The 15,231-nt window shown below is 34.9% G+C and overlaps 1 protein-coding gene across 8 annotated transcripts in view; it reads right to left on the bottom strand.

Moving 5' to 3' along the window:
• CHD9 (chromodomain helicase DNA binding protein 9) overlaps nucleotides 1–15,231 on the bottom strand; it is a 234,466-nt gene that overhangs the window by 138,249 nt on the left and 80,986 nt on the right. Inside the window, exon 1 of one of the 8 annotated variants that reach the window (XM_078438712.2) lies at nucleotides 9,375–9,626. The exons of the other annotated variants lie outside the window; for them this stretch is intronic. Within the exon in view, the coding sequence (XP_078294838.2) occupies nucleotides 9,375–9,398 (24 nt within the window). The 5' untranslated portion in view covers nucleotides 9,399–9,626. Of the gene's footprint in view, nucleotides 1–9,374; nucleotides 9,627–15,231 lie in introns of those variants that run through there. 8 annotated transcript variants of the gene reach the window in all.

Raw genomic sequence — 15,231 nt, 5'->3', positions numbered from 1 at the left:
GATCTCAGAGCTCGTGAGTTCGAGCCTCATGTCGGGCTCTGTGCTGACAGCTCAGAGCTGGAGCCTGCTTCGGATTCTGTGTCTCCCCTCTCTCTGCCCCTCCCTGCTCACATTCTGCCTCTGTCTCTCTCAAAAATAAATAAAACATTAAAAAAAATTTTTTAAACAAGTAAAAATAGATTATGTATTACAAAATCATAACCTCTTTATCTGTTCTCAATACCTACTTTTCTCAAATCTGGGTTCAACCTTAGGTCTGTGATTTATAAACTATCCTAAGTCCAGTTCCCTCATTTATAAATTAAGATGCCGCTGTTAACATCATAAGATCATTGTGAAGATAAAACGTGATACTTATAGAAAGTACCCTCTGCAATGTCTGGTATAGGACAGGGGCTTGCTGAATAATTACTGAATGAATAAAAATTGTGGGGTTTTTTTTGAAAATTGTTGAATTTATTTAAATCAGTTAAATATGCATTATTGGGAAATGTGAAACTGTAAATTTTGGATAGCCAACTCTAAATCACTACCTTCTAGATCACTAGATGACTCCTAGCATGAGTCTCTCCTAGCAGAGAGAAAAGACTAAAGAGGAAAATAAGGATAAGATACTCAAACAGGCTTTTCATAATGAGAAGTCATAAAGTCATAAACTAGGTCCTCATAAAATTCATTCTTTAGGGGAGACTGAGTGGCTCAGTCAGTTAAGAATCTGACTTGGCTCAGGTCATGATCTCACAGTTCCTGAGTTCAAGTCCCACATCAGTCTCTGTGCTGACAGCTTGCAGCCTGGAGCCTGCTTCAGATTCTGTGTCTCCCTCTCTCTCTGCCCCACCCCTGGCTCATGCTTTGTCTCTCTCTCTCTCTTTTTCAGAAACAAAACAAAAAACCAAAAAAACATTAAATTCATTCTTTAAAGGAGTATCTTCTAATTGGCCTCATGGCTTGTGGAAGGCTGAATAATAATGACCCCCCCCCCAAAGATATCAACCTCCTAATCCCCCAAATCTGTAAATATGTTAACACTGCAAAAGAAAATTCAGACTGCAGATGAAATTAAGGTTGACCTTAAAATAGGGGGAGATTATCCTAGATTGTTCAAGGACCCAGAGTAATCACAAGAGTCCTTATAAGTGGAAGAAAGAGGTAGATGATGGTCATACAATGAATGAGAGAACGACTCAACCAGTCATTGCTGAAGGGGGCCACAAGCCACAGAATGTGGTTAGCCTCCATACACTGGCAAAGCAAGAAAATGGATTCTCTCCTACAGCTTCTAGGAAGGAATGTGGCCCTGCCAACACCTTGATTTTAGCCCAGTGAGATCCATTTTAGTCTTCTGCCTTCCAGGACTATGAGATAATAAATTTGTTGTTTGAAGACACCAAATTTGTGATATTTTTACAGCAACAACAAGAAATTGATACATGACTATATATTCCCAAACCCTAAAGTAACAGAGGGTAACGTGGGCTCGAGTCCTACTGCCTACATTTGAAAACTTGCTGTGCTGTTTACTAGCTGTATGACTCTGAGCAAGCTATTTAACAATTCTATGCTTCAAACCCCTATCTGTAAAATGAATAGGTGGTAAGATCTACCTCACATAGTTGTTTCAAAGGTTAAATGAGAAAATATATGTAAAGTCATGAACGTGACTATAACTGCTCCGAACTTATTGGCTATTTGTGTTTTTATTGTGATTCATAATTATACAAGTCTTCAAAGGAAAGTCTGTACATTTACCTTGATTTCCTAGGGCTCTCTGTCTAATCATGGGTATACACAACAATTTATCTACAATGATGTTCATTATACTATCCAAAAACAAACTGGTTAAAAAATTATGGCACTTCTACATTATAAATTATTATAAAGTCATTAAAATAGCAGTATAAGTCTTCCAATTAAGGTCAAGGTGGGAGTAATAGGAACTGGATTTACACTCATGTTTGAAACAACTGAAAAGCCAGGCAAAATACATAAAACAATAGCTTTTAAACAATGGACATCAGGTAACCTATGACAGTGATCCCTGAGAGAAGGGAAACAGATGAGCTAAGACTGACTCCTGTCTTAGCTTACTTACTTCAAGGAGAGGGTTTCCACACTGCAGAACAGGGAAAGAGGCAGCCACATGGAATCTTACAGCCTCCTTGAGTTGAGACAAAGCTGGAAGTCCAGGAAAGCCAAGGCAGCTAGTTTGCTGGGGAATATTCTGGAGATGAGAGAGCTTCACAGGGAAACAGCTCTAGAGATCTTCATAAGGTTTTAAGTAAGTATGGATTAGTGCTACTAGTTTGTGGAGAAACTACCCAAGGCCCAGAACAAACTACTTGAAAACAGCTGACTTCTCACTAGGGCCAAGAATAGTTCATCTTCCCATCAGAGTCATAGTGGAAAATCTTGTATTTCACAAGGTACTGGACAGAGAAGGCTATTGTGTCAGGAGTGTGGGAAAATTAACCCTAAAGATTGCTCTAGTCCAGCCTAACAAAGCCCAAAAACAGATCTTATACAGATAAACGGATTTCAAAGTAACTGTATCTCAGAACAAAATTCAAGAATATTTATAGGAATGTAAAACTTTCCATCACTGTTAACAAGGTAAGATTCAAAATGTCTGGCATCCATTCAAAAATTATCAGGCATTCAAAGCAGGAGAAAACACAGACTACACTGAGGAGAAAAATCAATCAACAAAAGCAGACTCGGAAATGACACTGATGATAGATGTAGTAGACAAGGACAGTAGCACAGCTATTATAATTATACTCCAAATGTTCAGTACGTTAGAGGAAAGATTGAGCATGTTAGGCAGAGACGTGTAAAGCATAAAATGAATGAAAATGAGATTTAAGAAACACACTGGATGGGGAGATTACACAACAGAAGAAAAGAGTGAATACATACTAATAAAAATTATCCAAAAACAGAACAACAAAATATCCAAACAGGGGGCACCTGGGTGGCTCAGTCAGTTAAGCATCCAGCTCTTGATTTCAGCTCAGTTCATGATCTAACCGTTTGTGGGTTTGAGCCCTGCACTGGGCTCTGTGCTGAGTGTGGAGCCTGCTTGGGATTCTCTCTCTCCCTCTCCGTCTGCCCCTCCCCACCACCGCCGCTCCCGCTTGCACTTTCTCTCTCTGTCTCAAATAAATAAACTTAAAAAAAAAAAATCCAAAATGAAAGGCAAGGTTTTGGCTTAGATTTTTTTTTTTTTTTTTTTTTTTTTAGTCATCAATCACACCTTTGTGCATACATAAAAAGGAAACCAAGTGGGGTGCCTGGGTGGCTCAGTCAGTTAAGTGTCCGACTTTGGCTCAGGTCATGATCTCACGGTTTGTGGGTTCAAGCCCCATGTCGGGCTCTGTGCTGACAGCTCCGAGCCTGAAGCCTGCTTCGGATTCTGCGTCTCCCTCTCTCTCTGCCCCTCCCCTGCTCGTGCTCTGTCTCACTCTATCAAAAATAAATAAATGTAAAAAGATTAAAAAAAAAAAAACTTAAAAAAAAAGGAAAACTAAGTGAAATAAATCAGTTAAGGTATTCCTAAAACTGCTTCAAAATTCAGAGACCTAATCTTCATCAATTTTCCACTTAGAGTCATCACTATCCAATATCCAAGTTCATCCCCATAAAATTATCCTGTGTGCCATGAAAAGTGCTGGTGATGACGCATTTCCTAATATAATCCATAATGTGAAAAGCCAAGGCTGAGAGTCTCCCAAACATGGTTTTATAATTATGCAGAGCTAATTTTCTTTGACTCTGGCTCCAGAAACATTGCCAGTACTTTGAACACAAATTGCTTTCTACCAGTTAAGAGTGCCCTCTGCTCCTGTCTTCTGGATTTCCTTCCATCTGCTGACACCCTGACACTTTGAATGCAAGTGCATGTAATTCCAACCTCTTCATAACTGCTGCTTCCCTAAGAGGTATTATAAAATGCCATCAATCGAAAGATGCATCCAGTTTCAGAGGTCTTAAAATATGAAAAATGTGAATCTTGTAGATGAAATAAAAATACTCGTATTCTTAAAAACAAAAAGTGTATGTCCTCATAAAGGCTGTATACTAATGTTCATAGCAATTTTATTCATGATAATTCCAAATTAGAAACAGTATCTTCTTCCAAAAGACAAGCGGATAAACAAATTGCAGTATATCCATATAAAGGAATACTACTTCGGAATAAAAAACAAAATGAACTACTATACCTGTACCTACTGGATGAATCTCAAAACAATTACACCAGATAAAAGAAACCAGATAAAAAGAGTAAACACTATATTATTCCATGTGTATAAAATTCTAGAAAATGCAAACTAATCTATAGTGACAGAAATCAGATTAGTGGTTGCCCTTGTGGGGCGGGGGGAGTGGGAAATGGAAGAAAAGAGACACAGGACACTTTTTAGGGTGATGAGTATGTTCATTATCCTGACTGTCATGATGGTTTCACTGGTGTGTGTGTGTGTGTGTGTGTGTGTATTTAGCAAACTGTACACTTTAAATATGTTCGGTTCATTACATGTCAATTATATCTACATAAAGCTGAAAATTTGAACAAAACAAATAGGTAAACAGATACAGAGCATAAGACTAAAAGCATACATGCATGTGAACTATACTACCATTTAAAAAAAGACAATACAGAGAGGGAGGGATGCAAACCATAAGAGACTCTTAAATACTGAGAACAAACTGAGGATTGATGCGCAGTAGGGGGGAAGGGAAAGTGGGTGATGGGCATTGAGGGCACCTGTTAGGATGAGCACTGAGTGTTGTATGGAAACCAATTTGACAATAAATTATATTTAATAGAGAAAAAAAAAGACTGAAAACATAGATCTCCCAAATATAAAAAGGGATTGTTTCTAGTTGGTGCGATGAGGAGTGACTTTCCTTGCTTGTGCTTTCTAAACTTTTTCTGAATACTTGCAATGAACATGTTTACTTTTGTAGTTGTCAAATGTCTAGGTCTCTTCATATATTAGGCAGTCAGTAGATGCCTGAAATAAATCATTTTCATTAAGAGATCTGAAATATTACAAATCCCCAAAGGAGAAACACAATGCTACATAAACCAATATTTTAGAATCCACCACCATTTTCGATTATTTATATATCATGTCTAGGCATATACTGCTGACAATACGTTATTCGGGAGGCTGGTTCATGCATATTTGTTATATGGGTCTTATCTCCCTTGTGAGTTGCAAAAAAGCAGAATGCCTACCATATTGTCTTATATATGTCAGGTATTAAAAATATATTTGTTGAATTTATCAACAAATGAATATCTTACAGACAAAACCATCTAAAAATTATAACTACATTAGTGCTTAGTACATGGTATGTTCTCAAAAGTTTGTATCCAACTTTTAAAAAAACTTAAATCCCTCTCTTCAATATAAATTTAACCTAAATCAAATACCAAGCAAGGACTACTTCTTATTTCACACACAGCACAGCACCATGCAAAATCACACAGGCTGACAGAGTACTTATGAAACTGAATAAACAATTTCCAGAATTTGTTCATATAATCACAAGCATCCAACATGAAACAAAGCTCAGAAACTACACAATGGTACTGAGATGTTGTGTTATTACATAGGGTTCACAAACTAAATGAGTGCCTTAAAAACAAACAAGCAAAAAAGGCTGATTCCAGGTCTAAGGGAAATTAAAAACATCTTCTTGCACCAGAAAGTAGAGAAGTAATTAGAGATTGATGAGGACATATTAATAGGGCATGGAATTAGCTTAAAAGGATTCCCACTAGCCAAATACTCAAAAAGAATCAAAATGATAATAACTTATAACATGTTTAATGTTTTTTTGAATCCCTGGGTCCAACTCTTGATGAAAACAATTCCACTTTTTATTTATTTATTAATTCCAAAGGGGAAAAGGTACTTTTACTAAGTGATAAAACTCAGTATCACCAATAATGGGACAAACTAATATCACACCTCCTATTGAAATTCAATGGAAATACACAAAATCATCTGCAGCATTCTTACCAAAATAAATAAATAAACAAATAAATAAATAAATAAATTTAAGCTGTATTATGAAGAAACAATTAGACAAATACAGGCAACTGGCCTGGACTTTTAAAAAATGTCAATGCCAGGAAAGAACAACAAAAAGGCCTGGAAAACCTGTATTAGGTTAAAGGAGAGTTAAGGAGATACAAATGCAATGCCTGGCTTTTGACAGGATCCTGGATTTTAAAACAAACATCTCTAAAGAATATTATGGGGTAACTTAAGAAATCTGAATTTGGAGGTGGGGGGGTTGCCTGGCTGGCTCAGTTGGTAGAGTGTGCGACTCTTGATCTCAGGGCTTTGAGTTCGAGCCTCACTTTGGGTGTAGAGATTACTTAAAAATAAAATCTTCTTTAAAAAAATTGAAATTCGCATAGTATTCGTATAGGATTTTATTGGACTATACACTATGATATTTATTGTTACTATCTGTTAATTTCTTGATTGTGATAAAAGTATTCTTGTAGGAGGATATACCTGTTCTAAGAAGAGCCATGTTAAAATAATTGGGGGTAGGGGCAACTGGGTGGCTCAGATGGTTGAGCGTCTGACTCTTAATTTCAGCTCAGGGCATGATCCCTCGGTCGTGGGACTGAGCCCCGCATTGGGCTCCACATTCAGTGTGGATTCTCTCTCTCTCCCCCTCTCAGCCCCTCTCTCTGGCTCATGTGGTCTCTCTCTCTCTAAAAAAATAATAATTATTATATATATATTATATATATATAATTATATATATATTTATATATATAAATATATATAGTGTCATATATATATATCATTTATATATATCATGATATATCATAAATGATATTATTTATATCATTATATATATATATATATATATATATATATATATATATATAGTGTCATGATATCCCATTACTGGTGATACTAAGTTTTAACACTTAGTAAAAGTTACCTTTTATTAAAAATAAAAATAAAACAAGAAAGCAAATGTGGCAAAAAATTAACAGATCGTGAGCCTACATCAATGGGAATATGGATGTTCATTATATAATTCTTTCATCTTTTCTGTAAGTTTAAAATATTTTCCAAAATAAAGTTAGAAAAAAATAAGTGATACCTTCAAAATCTACAGTTTGAACACATTCATAATATTGACATTTCTAATATCACTTATGCTGAATTGGACCCATTTTTGTTCTTGTAAAATAACAAACACAGGCCTAGCCTTAGAAGTATCTTCCTTTTTGTACTTTTAGTACTTAGCACAGCACCTGACAGATAAATAGCAGGTGCTCAAGGAACACGTGCTGTTTCTGCTAAGCCATTAGTAGTTGTTTGACTTTAGACAGGTTGTTTCCCTTCCTGACACTTCAAATACTTGATCTGCAAATTCTGGGAAATATTACTAACTTGCATACAACCCACAATATTACCAAAAGACTCAAATAATGTTAAAAAAAAAAAACAACACTTTTCAAAATACTGTGCAAAAGTTATTACTATTTCTATCTCTAATTATACTCTTAACGTTTACTATTTTAATTTTTTAAAGATTACTTCTAAAAGTCTTACATTCATTTGAGGTATTTAGGGGAATAAAGCCCTGGGAAATTTATCTAGCAATATCACAAGTATATCTCTCAGTAACTTTTTTTTTCTTCTCTTTTCTTTTAACGTTTATTTACTTTGAGAGAGAGAGAGAGAGAGCAAGCAGGGGAGGGGCAGAAACAGAGCGGGGGACAGAATCCCAAGCAGGATTCGCACCATCAGCACGAAGCCCAATGTGGGGCCCAAACCCACAAACCGCGAGATCACGACCTGAGCCGAAATCAAGAGTTGGGTGCTTAACTGACGGAGCCACCCAGACACCCCACTATTTCTTTTTTGACACACAAAAAAATAGTATTTCAAGTTGAGTACATAGCACAGCTTTGTAAGAGTTTTGTAATAGTCTGTAATAAAGTAGATTAGAAGCTCAAAAGAAAAGGGCCTGCTTTCTTGGCTCTGCCATTCACAAAAGCAACTGGACCTTAGACAATTGTATAATATATGTTCATATATTAATAGATGTATATGAAGAATCACATAATGGGAGATCGCTAAAAAGTCATGAAACAAAGAGACAACCTAGAAACTACAATACCTCCTTTAAACAGGATAGGTCAAAAAAATTAATTTTTGGTTTGTAAATCACTCATTCCTAATCACTCAGCTGGACAGCTAAGGAAAAGTACTGGAAACCACTGTAATCGAAACTGAATCAGAAATGAAAAGAGAACAGCTCTGAAATTATAATGGGATCAGAAGGAAAGTATGATTTTTCAATTTGAGTTCTTCGAAGGCAAAGGACCAGATCCTTCATTTTTGCAACCTCACTGCCCAGCATAATCTCATATACCTAGTGGACAACTAGTAAATTTTGAATAAAAGCATTAAAAATGCAACATTTCCAAAACACAGATGTTATATAAAATTCAGTATATACACCTTATACCTACATTTGACAAATAATAAGGGTGTTTTCTTTAAAGACTAAAGATATAGTTAAAACCTTATGACACATTAAAAGCTATATACACCTAACAAACAAAACCCTCCAAAAGTTAACTTATCTCCCAATTTGGAGACAACCAGTCATATTTGCATTTTATAACACAACACAGTAACCTAAGTGTCTCACTATCGTATGGTATCACTTTCATTTCTGAGTTTAAACTACAAAAGGAATCTGATAATTAGTTAGCAAGCAAATTATGACTTCGCTACCACTGTTTTTTTTTTTTTTTCCGTATTTGAGAATGGAGGAAAATCTTGTCCAGATCAAAAATCCTATGAAATTCCATGAAATGGTCAATGTAAACTTGTACTGCTTTCAGGTACACAAACACATATTCACGTAGGAAAAAATCTTGCTTTAAAGACTGTCCTTTCGTAATCTGTAAGGTATTACTTGCATCATAAATGTGCAAGGTATTATTTGCACAGTTGAGCCTAGCAAATTACCAGATTTTATGTAACTGAAACTGCAGTCCACATTTCCCAACTATGTGCTTACTATCCCTTTTCCTATATTACCCACACTACATTGTATTAAAATATTTCCTTAATTTAAAATAATTTCAGCCCAAATACCCAAATGAAGAAACCTGATCACCCACACTGATGTATTCCAAAACAACTGTGTATTCATGTTATCATAATAGATATAAAGTTGGATGGCTCAGTAGCCCTATCACATTGTTTTCAATTTCAGACATTAACAACAAGTAAATGACGGAGTAGTCCTAAGCTATCTGGAAGTGCGCCTCATCAATAAAATTAAACACAACAAAATTTTGTTAGACCTACTTTGAAGTTTGGCTTGGATCTCATGCTCTTCACATACTGCACTAATCCACAAATTTCTCACCAACTGCTGCCTCTTCCCCACCCCTGGAATTCACTTCCTGTTCACCTTTCACCCTTAAGTATGCATGTTAGAGGTCAACGGCCTTAAAGCTACTGTTAACGACTGGAGTTTCTGTTACTCTGATTCTTGGCAGGCTGTGCAGAGCTCAACTCTTCTACAATACAGTACAGAGTTTAGTTATTAAGATCGTATTTTAGAACTAGCTAATATTCCATGAATTTCTCTGTTCAAATAGAATATTTTAATCCTGAAGACATGACAGAAATGTCAAAGCCAAAAACTAGTCCACTTTAACTGGGGGAAAAAAAAGGAACTAAAAGGGAAATTCCTATACATAATTTCTATTTTTTGTTCTGGCTTAGACAATAGGAATTCTGAAACTTCTTATAGGCAATATACCACACCAAATGCATAAAGATTTAAGCAAACTGATCAACAGAAGGATGGTATAAGATTTTTAATCACTTCAAGGAGACGATCTAAAAACTTCTTAGTTTTTTCTCTTCCTTTTGTCCAGAGTATAAGTGGAGTGACAAGTTTTTTTTTAATTGTACACACACACACATATATATATATGTTGGGTTTTTTGACTTAGGAAAAGTTACCACTAGGAGAAAAAAAAACCTAGCAAAGAGCTTGGGATCCTCTGAGTTCAATTGAGTATAACAACATATAGCAAATCCCTTTAGTTTTACATAGGTTTTTTCCCATTCTTTTTAAACATAGTTTATTAGTTTTTTTAATGTTTATTTTTGACAGAGAGAGAGAGAGACAGAGCATGAGCGGGGGAGGGGCAGAGAGAGAAGGAGACACAGAATCTGAAGCAGGCTCCAGGCTCTGAGCTGTCAGCACAGAGCCCGACGCAGAACTCGAACTCACAGACCCCAAGATCATGACCTGAGTCGGTTGGACGCTCAACCGACTGAGCCACCCAGGCACCCCCACTTCTTTTTTAAAAACACCTTTCCTTCTACACAAAATTAGCTATGTTTCTGCTTAAGAAATGTGTTCCAACAGATTTTTACTTAAGTGGGGATCCTTACTTAAGTGTAAAAATAACCATTACATATTTGAACATACAAGACCTCCATATAAAACTCTCTTTCTCTTCATCTTTTCCTAACCAAGCATTCTACCACCATCATCATCGCCCTCTGGGGGTGGGAGAGGGTGCCATATAATTAAAGATTTTCATGCTTAATAGAATACATTTTAACTATCTGGAAATTTACTCATGTTTAATAAGTTCCCTGACATTGTTGGATAGCAGAGAACCTGTCATATTTCTTTATCTTTCTTCATTATTTGTAATCACCACTCACGAGCTAAACAGGCAATATGAATATGTCCTGCAATGAAACCCAAAATTACAACTGCAGAGTCTTAAGAGTTGAAAAGAACCTACCAATTTAGTCCATCTTACACCCACTATAGGAATTCTTTCTGTGACACATCTGAGCCATTCTATTTACCTGCTTTCACTGAAAGGAACTTCAAACTTCTTCTTTAGTATCAGATGATAATCCACTTTTCTGTGACTTTCACTTAGCAGGCCTAATTCTGACCTCTAACGTTCTTTAAACACTTGAAGATAATGATCACATTTATCTTTAGAGCATTTGTTGTTACCTTCTTATTATACAGTTTTATTAAAAATGTCTCAACACTCTTGGAAGCAATAGCTATTTTGGTTTACTTCTCTTTGTTTTGGGAGTGTTTTTCCCTTTGGTAATGGATAAACTATTTGCCAACATGGCCAGAAAACATGAGATGCATGCTCTTTTCCACTTAAAGATTCTAAAGCAAGTTTCTGCCTCATCAGTAGGGTAGATTTTTGAAAGGGGGAGGGGATAAGTAGGGAAAAATCATTTAGTATATTATTGTTACATATTACAATGTGCTAACATACTTTGAAGGAAAGTAAAAGTGGGTAAGACAACAATATAATGGGCTTAAACTTGGTTTGAATCCAGTCTGGCCACTGGCTATCTCCACACTAGCTGTGTGTGTCACTTGGGGTATATACTATTTAATTTCTCTGTACTTCAGTTTCCTCCCACAGAAATTCAAGGAAATAACCGTATCCAAATAAAAGGAGTGTTGTGAGGGATCCATGTATTAATGTATGCTAAAGTATTCAGAATACTGCTTAACACAAAGTAGGTACTCTACATGTTAGTCATTATAATATTTGCTATTGCTACACATCTATTTTAAACTGAATTGTAATGGTAATATATGCAAGAAAAATATAAACACATTTTAATTAAACATGATCCAGATTTTTCCAGTGCTCAATAATAACCTTATTTTTTATGTGGTGCTTTAGCAATCTTGTAATGGTTAAACTATTCAGCCATTCAAAATCATTTTCAGAAAAACAGTTAATAACTTGAAAAATGTCTGCAACATAGTAATTGGAAGGTGAAAAGAGCCACTTGCCAAAAAGCATGAACTATAATGACCTCAACTTTATTTCTTAAAAATGCAAAAATATGTAGGTGAAGGACAGGGATGAGACAAACAACAGATCTCACTGGAAACTCATACAGCAAAATGTCAACAATGGCATCTTTGGTAGTGGTATTACAAGTAACATTAAAAAAAATTTTTTTTAATGTTTATTTATTTTGGGGGCAGAAAGAGAGAAAATGTGTGTGTGTGTGTGTGTGTGTGTGTGTGTGTGTGTGTGTGTGTGTGGTGTGAGCAGGGGAGGGGCAGAGAGAGAGAGGGAGACACAGAATCTGAAGCAGGCTCCAGGCTCTGAGCTGTCAGCACAGAACCCGATGGGGGCTTGAACTCACAAACTGTGAGAACACGACTTGAGCCAAAGTCAGTCGGTTAACTGCCTGAGCCACCCAGGTGCCCCACAAGTAACTTATTTTTAACTTGTTTGTTTTCTATATGGTCCAATTTTTTTAAAAACCACATATTAAATTTTTTATCACAAAAAAATTCATTGTCTTAAAATGTGTCTGACATAGGCTATTCAAACAGGTGTTTCTCTACTTTCTTTAAAAACCTATAGGTAATGTAAGTTTCCCTATCCTTGGGAAGAAAATGAAAAATTCAAGGTACTAAATAAAGTAATAAATTCATCACAGTATGAAACCAAAAAGGAATTATGTACATCCTAAAATTATATTTTTTGTTTTGAATGCTATTTCAGCTATCCCACGTATTTTACACGGCTATCAAACTTACATTAAATTGAATTTATAAACATTGAGAGATCACATAATGTGATTTCTACTTTACAAAGAAGACAAAAATGAAAGATTTTGTGTTACAAAATAGCAGAAGGTGTCTGTCATAAGAGAGCAATGAAAAGTTTATAGTATTTTTTTCTCAAAATTCCTATGCTCTAAAAATTACACAGGAAAATAAGCTAGTATTTTCTTTGTTTAGTGAGTACTTACATTTAGGAACACTTGCTATAGCTTCTTACCCTTTTTCTTTTCTCATGGTAAAATTCTAGAGTCAATTATATAAGAAACGTTCTCAGCAATATTCACTGTTTTTAATGACTGACACAGACTTCAGAGTACTTACTTCAAGATATTTGAAATTATATCCACAACCACCTGACCTCAGTTGGGACATAAGAAAAAGCAAGGCTTAGAAGTATTCTTTACATATCCAACACTCTCACTGAAGCTTTCTAGAATTCTGAATAGAGTGCCATTATGAATTTTCACACATTAGGTTAAAGAATATCTTGTTTTGGCTATAATAAAATGAATCTCATTTTTTTGATTTGGATAAGCCAAAAGTTATACCAAATAAGAGATTATTTTTTAATCTCTAATGTCTATATACATTCAACTATGCTAATTTAGTCTGAAATTAAATTACTGCAATTAAGAGAGACAGTTAAAAAAAATCTAAAAGAAAAAAATTTATTTCCAAAGAATCTGGGGAAAGACCATAATAACGTAAGAAGAACTACTCATTAATACAGCAATTTTTCTATGTAGTAACCATAACCATCCAGAACATTCTGAAAATTACATAGCCAAAAAAACTTGTAATCTCCACCAAAATTTATTAAAATTACACATATTAAATCAAATTTCACATATTTAGGATATGTGACCTATGATTCAGTACATATAAAACCTATATACATTTCATAAAACTCAGTCATAATCATCCTCCACCTTCTCTACCAAATCCATCCCTCGTCTTCACCCCCACAACCAACAACTCCCAAATATTATTAACACTAAGAAATAATAGGAAACTTGAGAACAGCTTTTTGATAAGTCAACAAAATATTCCAAACCAACTGCCTTTTACCTGTTTTTGAACACCTAACATAAAGAATGAGATGTTAGCAAAACAAAAACTCTGGAACAAAAAGGTGAATGGATTTAAACAAAGCCTTATGAATGTATCAGTAGAGGAAGATGGTTTATGAAAGGATGGGTCTGAATGGGTCTGAAAAAAATTTCTCTGAGACAGTACTATCTACATGCTAGCAAAAGGGACTACTTTAGTTACTTATAATTACCCTTTATTCATTCCAGATCTATAACTTCTTTTAAAGCCAACAGAAATGTTTAGAAATACATGAATTAAAAAAAAAATTGATGACAAGGCCCCTAGAAAAATAAAAGTAAACAGTAAATAAATTTTGGGCTTCATAACGACAAGTATACACTAGACAACATGACTAGTCCAACTAGTCAGAAATCTGCATATTAAGTGGACAGATGACCCTAGGTTCAAGCAGTAGAGGTTTTTCCCAGGGTCCTTCTAAAGAGGATGCTTGGTCCTCTTCCAGTAGAGGGAGCAAAATCATAATATTCTACTCAGGCTACAAAAGAGAAGGGAGGGTTTATGAGTGCCTTTTAAATATGTTAAAATCTACCTAAACATTTCAAAAAAATGTACTGAAAATACCACTTGAAACAAATAAAATCAAGCTAAGGGAAAAAAATAAAGATTTTATCTTCTTTAAACACTTGAAAGCTCTGAAAGGAATGAACGGTCCCTACATGTTTAATTTTAAATACTGTGATATATTACATTGTCCACCAAATCTCACAGGTAACCAAGGAACTAAAGCATTTTAGAAATCCTTAATTTAACGTGATTTCAGACAAATGATAAAATATTACATTAAATACCTTTTTATTATAAAAGCAACATGGTAGCATGACAAAAACTATAGAAAACAAAGGAAAGTATAATTGTACTACCCTGACTGAAAGAATCTATTTTAATATTTTTTTCATATGCATATTTTCATACTGCTATGAGAAAAAGCATAATTATAAAAATGTTTATTAAGTGCTTACTACATACTAAGCATAGTTCTAAGTACTTTTACATATTATAACTTTTTAAATCCTTACCAAAGCTCTACTACGTAGATCCTGTTATTATTCCACATTTGAAAGGTAAAGCAAATGAGGCACAAAGAAATTCTATAATTAGCTAAAAGTCACACAGCTAGTATGTAACAGTAGCTAAGATTCTAACCCAGGTAGTTTGGTACCTGAGCCTGTACTCTTAACCACTTTACTGTGATCTTAATTTTGAATTATACTTTTCCCACATCATTAACATGGTATTCGGTATTAGTCTTCAAAGTCTTTTTAATGTTTGTGATAGTCCCCCTAATACACTATGATAACAAACTATGATGCTTCCAACTGTCCTGTATAGATAGCAGGAGATAAATATCTTTGGGTATATTACTTTTGCCACGTTTGGGGTAGTGTAATAAAGTATTTTTATATTCAAACATACAACCTAGTTGTTTTCCAAAATATCTGTATCAGTTGACAA

The sequence above is a fragment of the Panthera onca genome, chromosome E2 (assembly GCF_046562875.1).
Source record: "Panthera onca isolate mPanOnc1 chromosome E2, mPanOnc1 haplotype 2, whole genome shotgun sequence".
Lineage (NCBI taxonomy): Eukaryota > Metazoa > Chordata > Mammalia > Carnivora > Felidae > Panthera > Panthera onca.
Note: the sequence above shows the minus strand (reverse complement) of the source record. Positions and strands in the feature narration are given on the sequence as shown.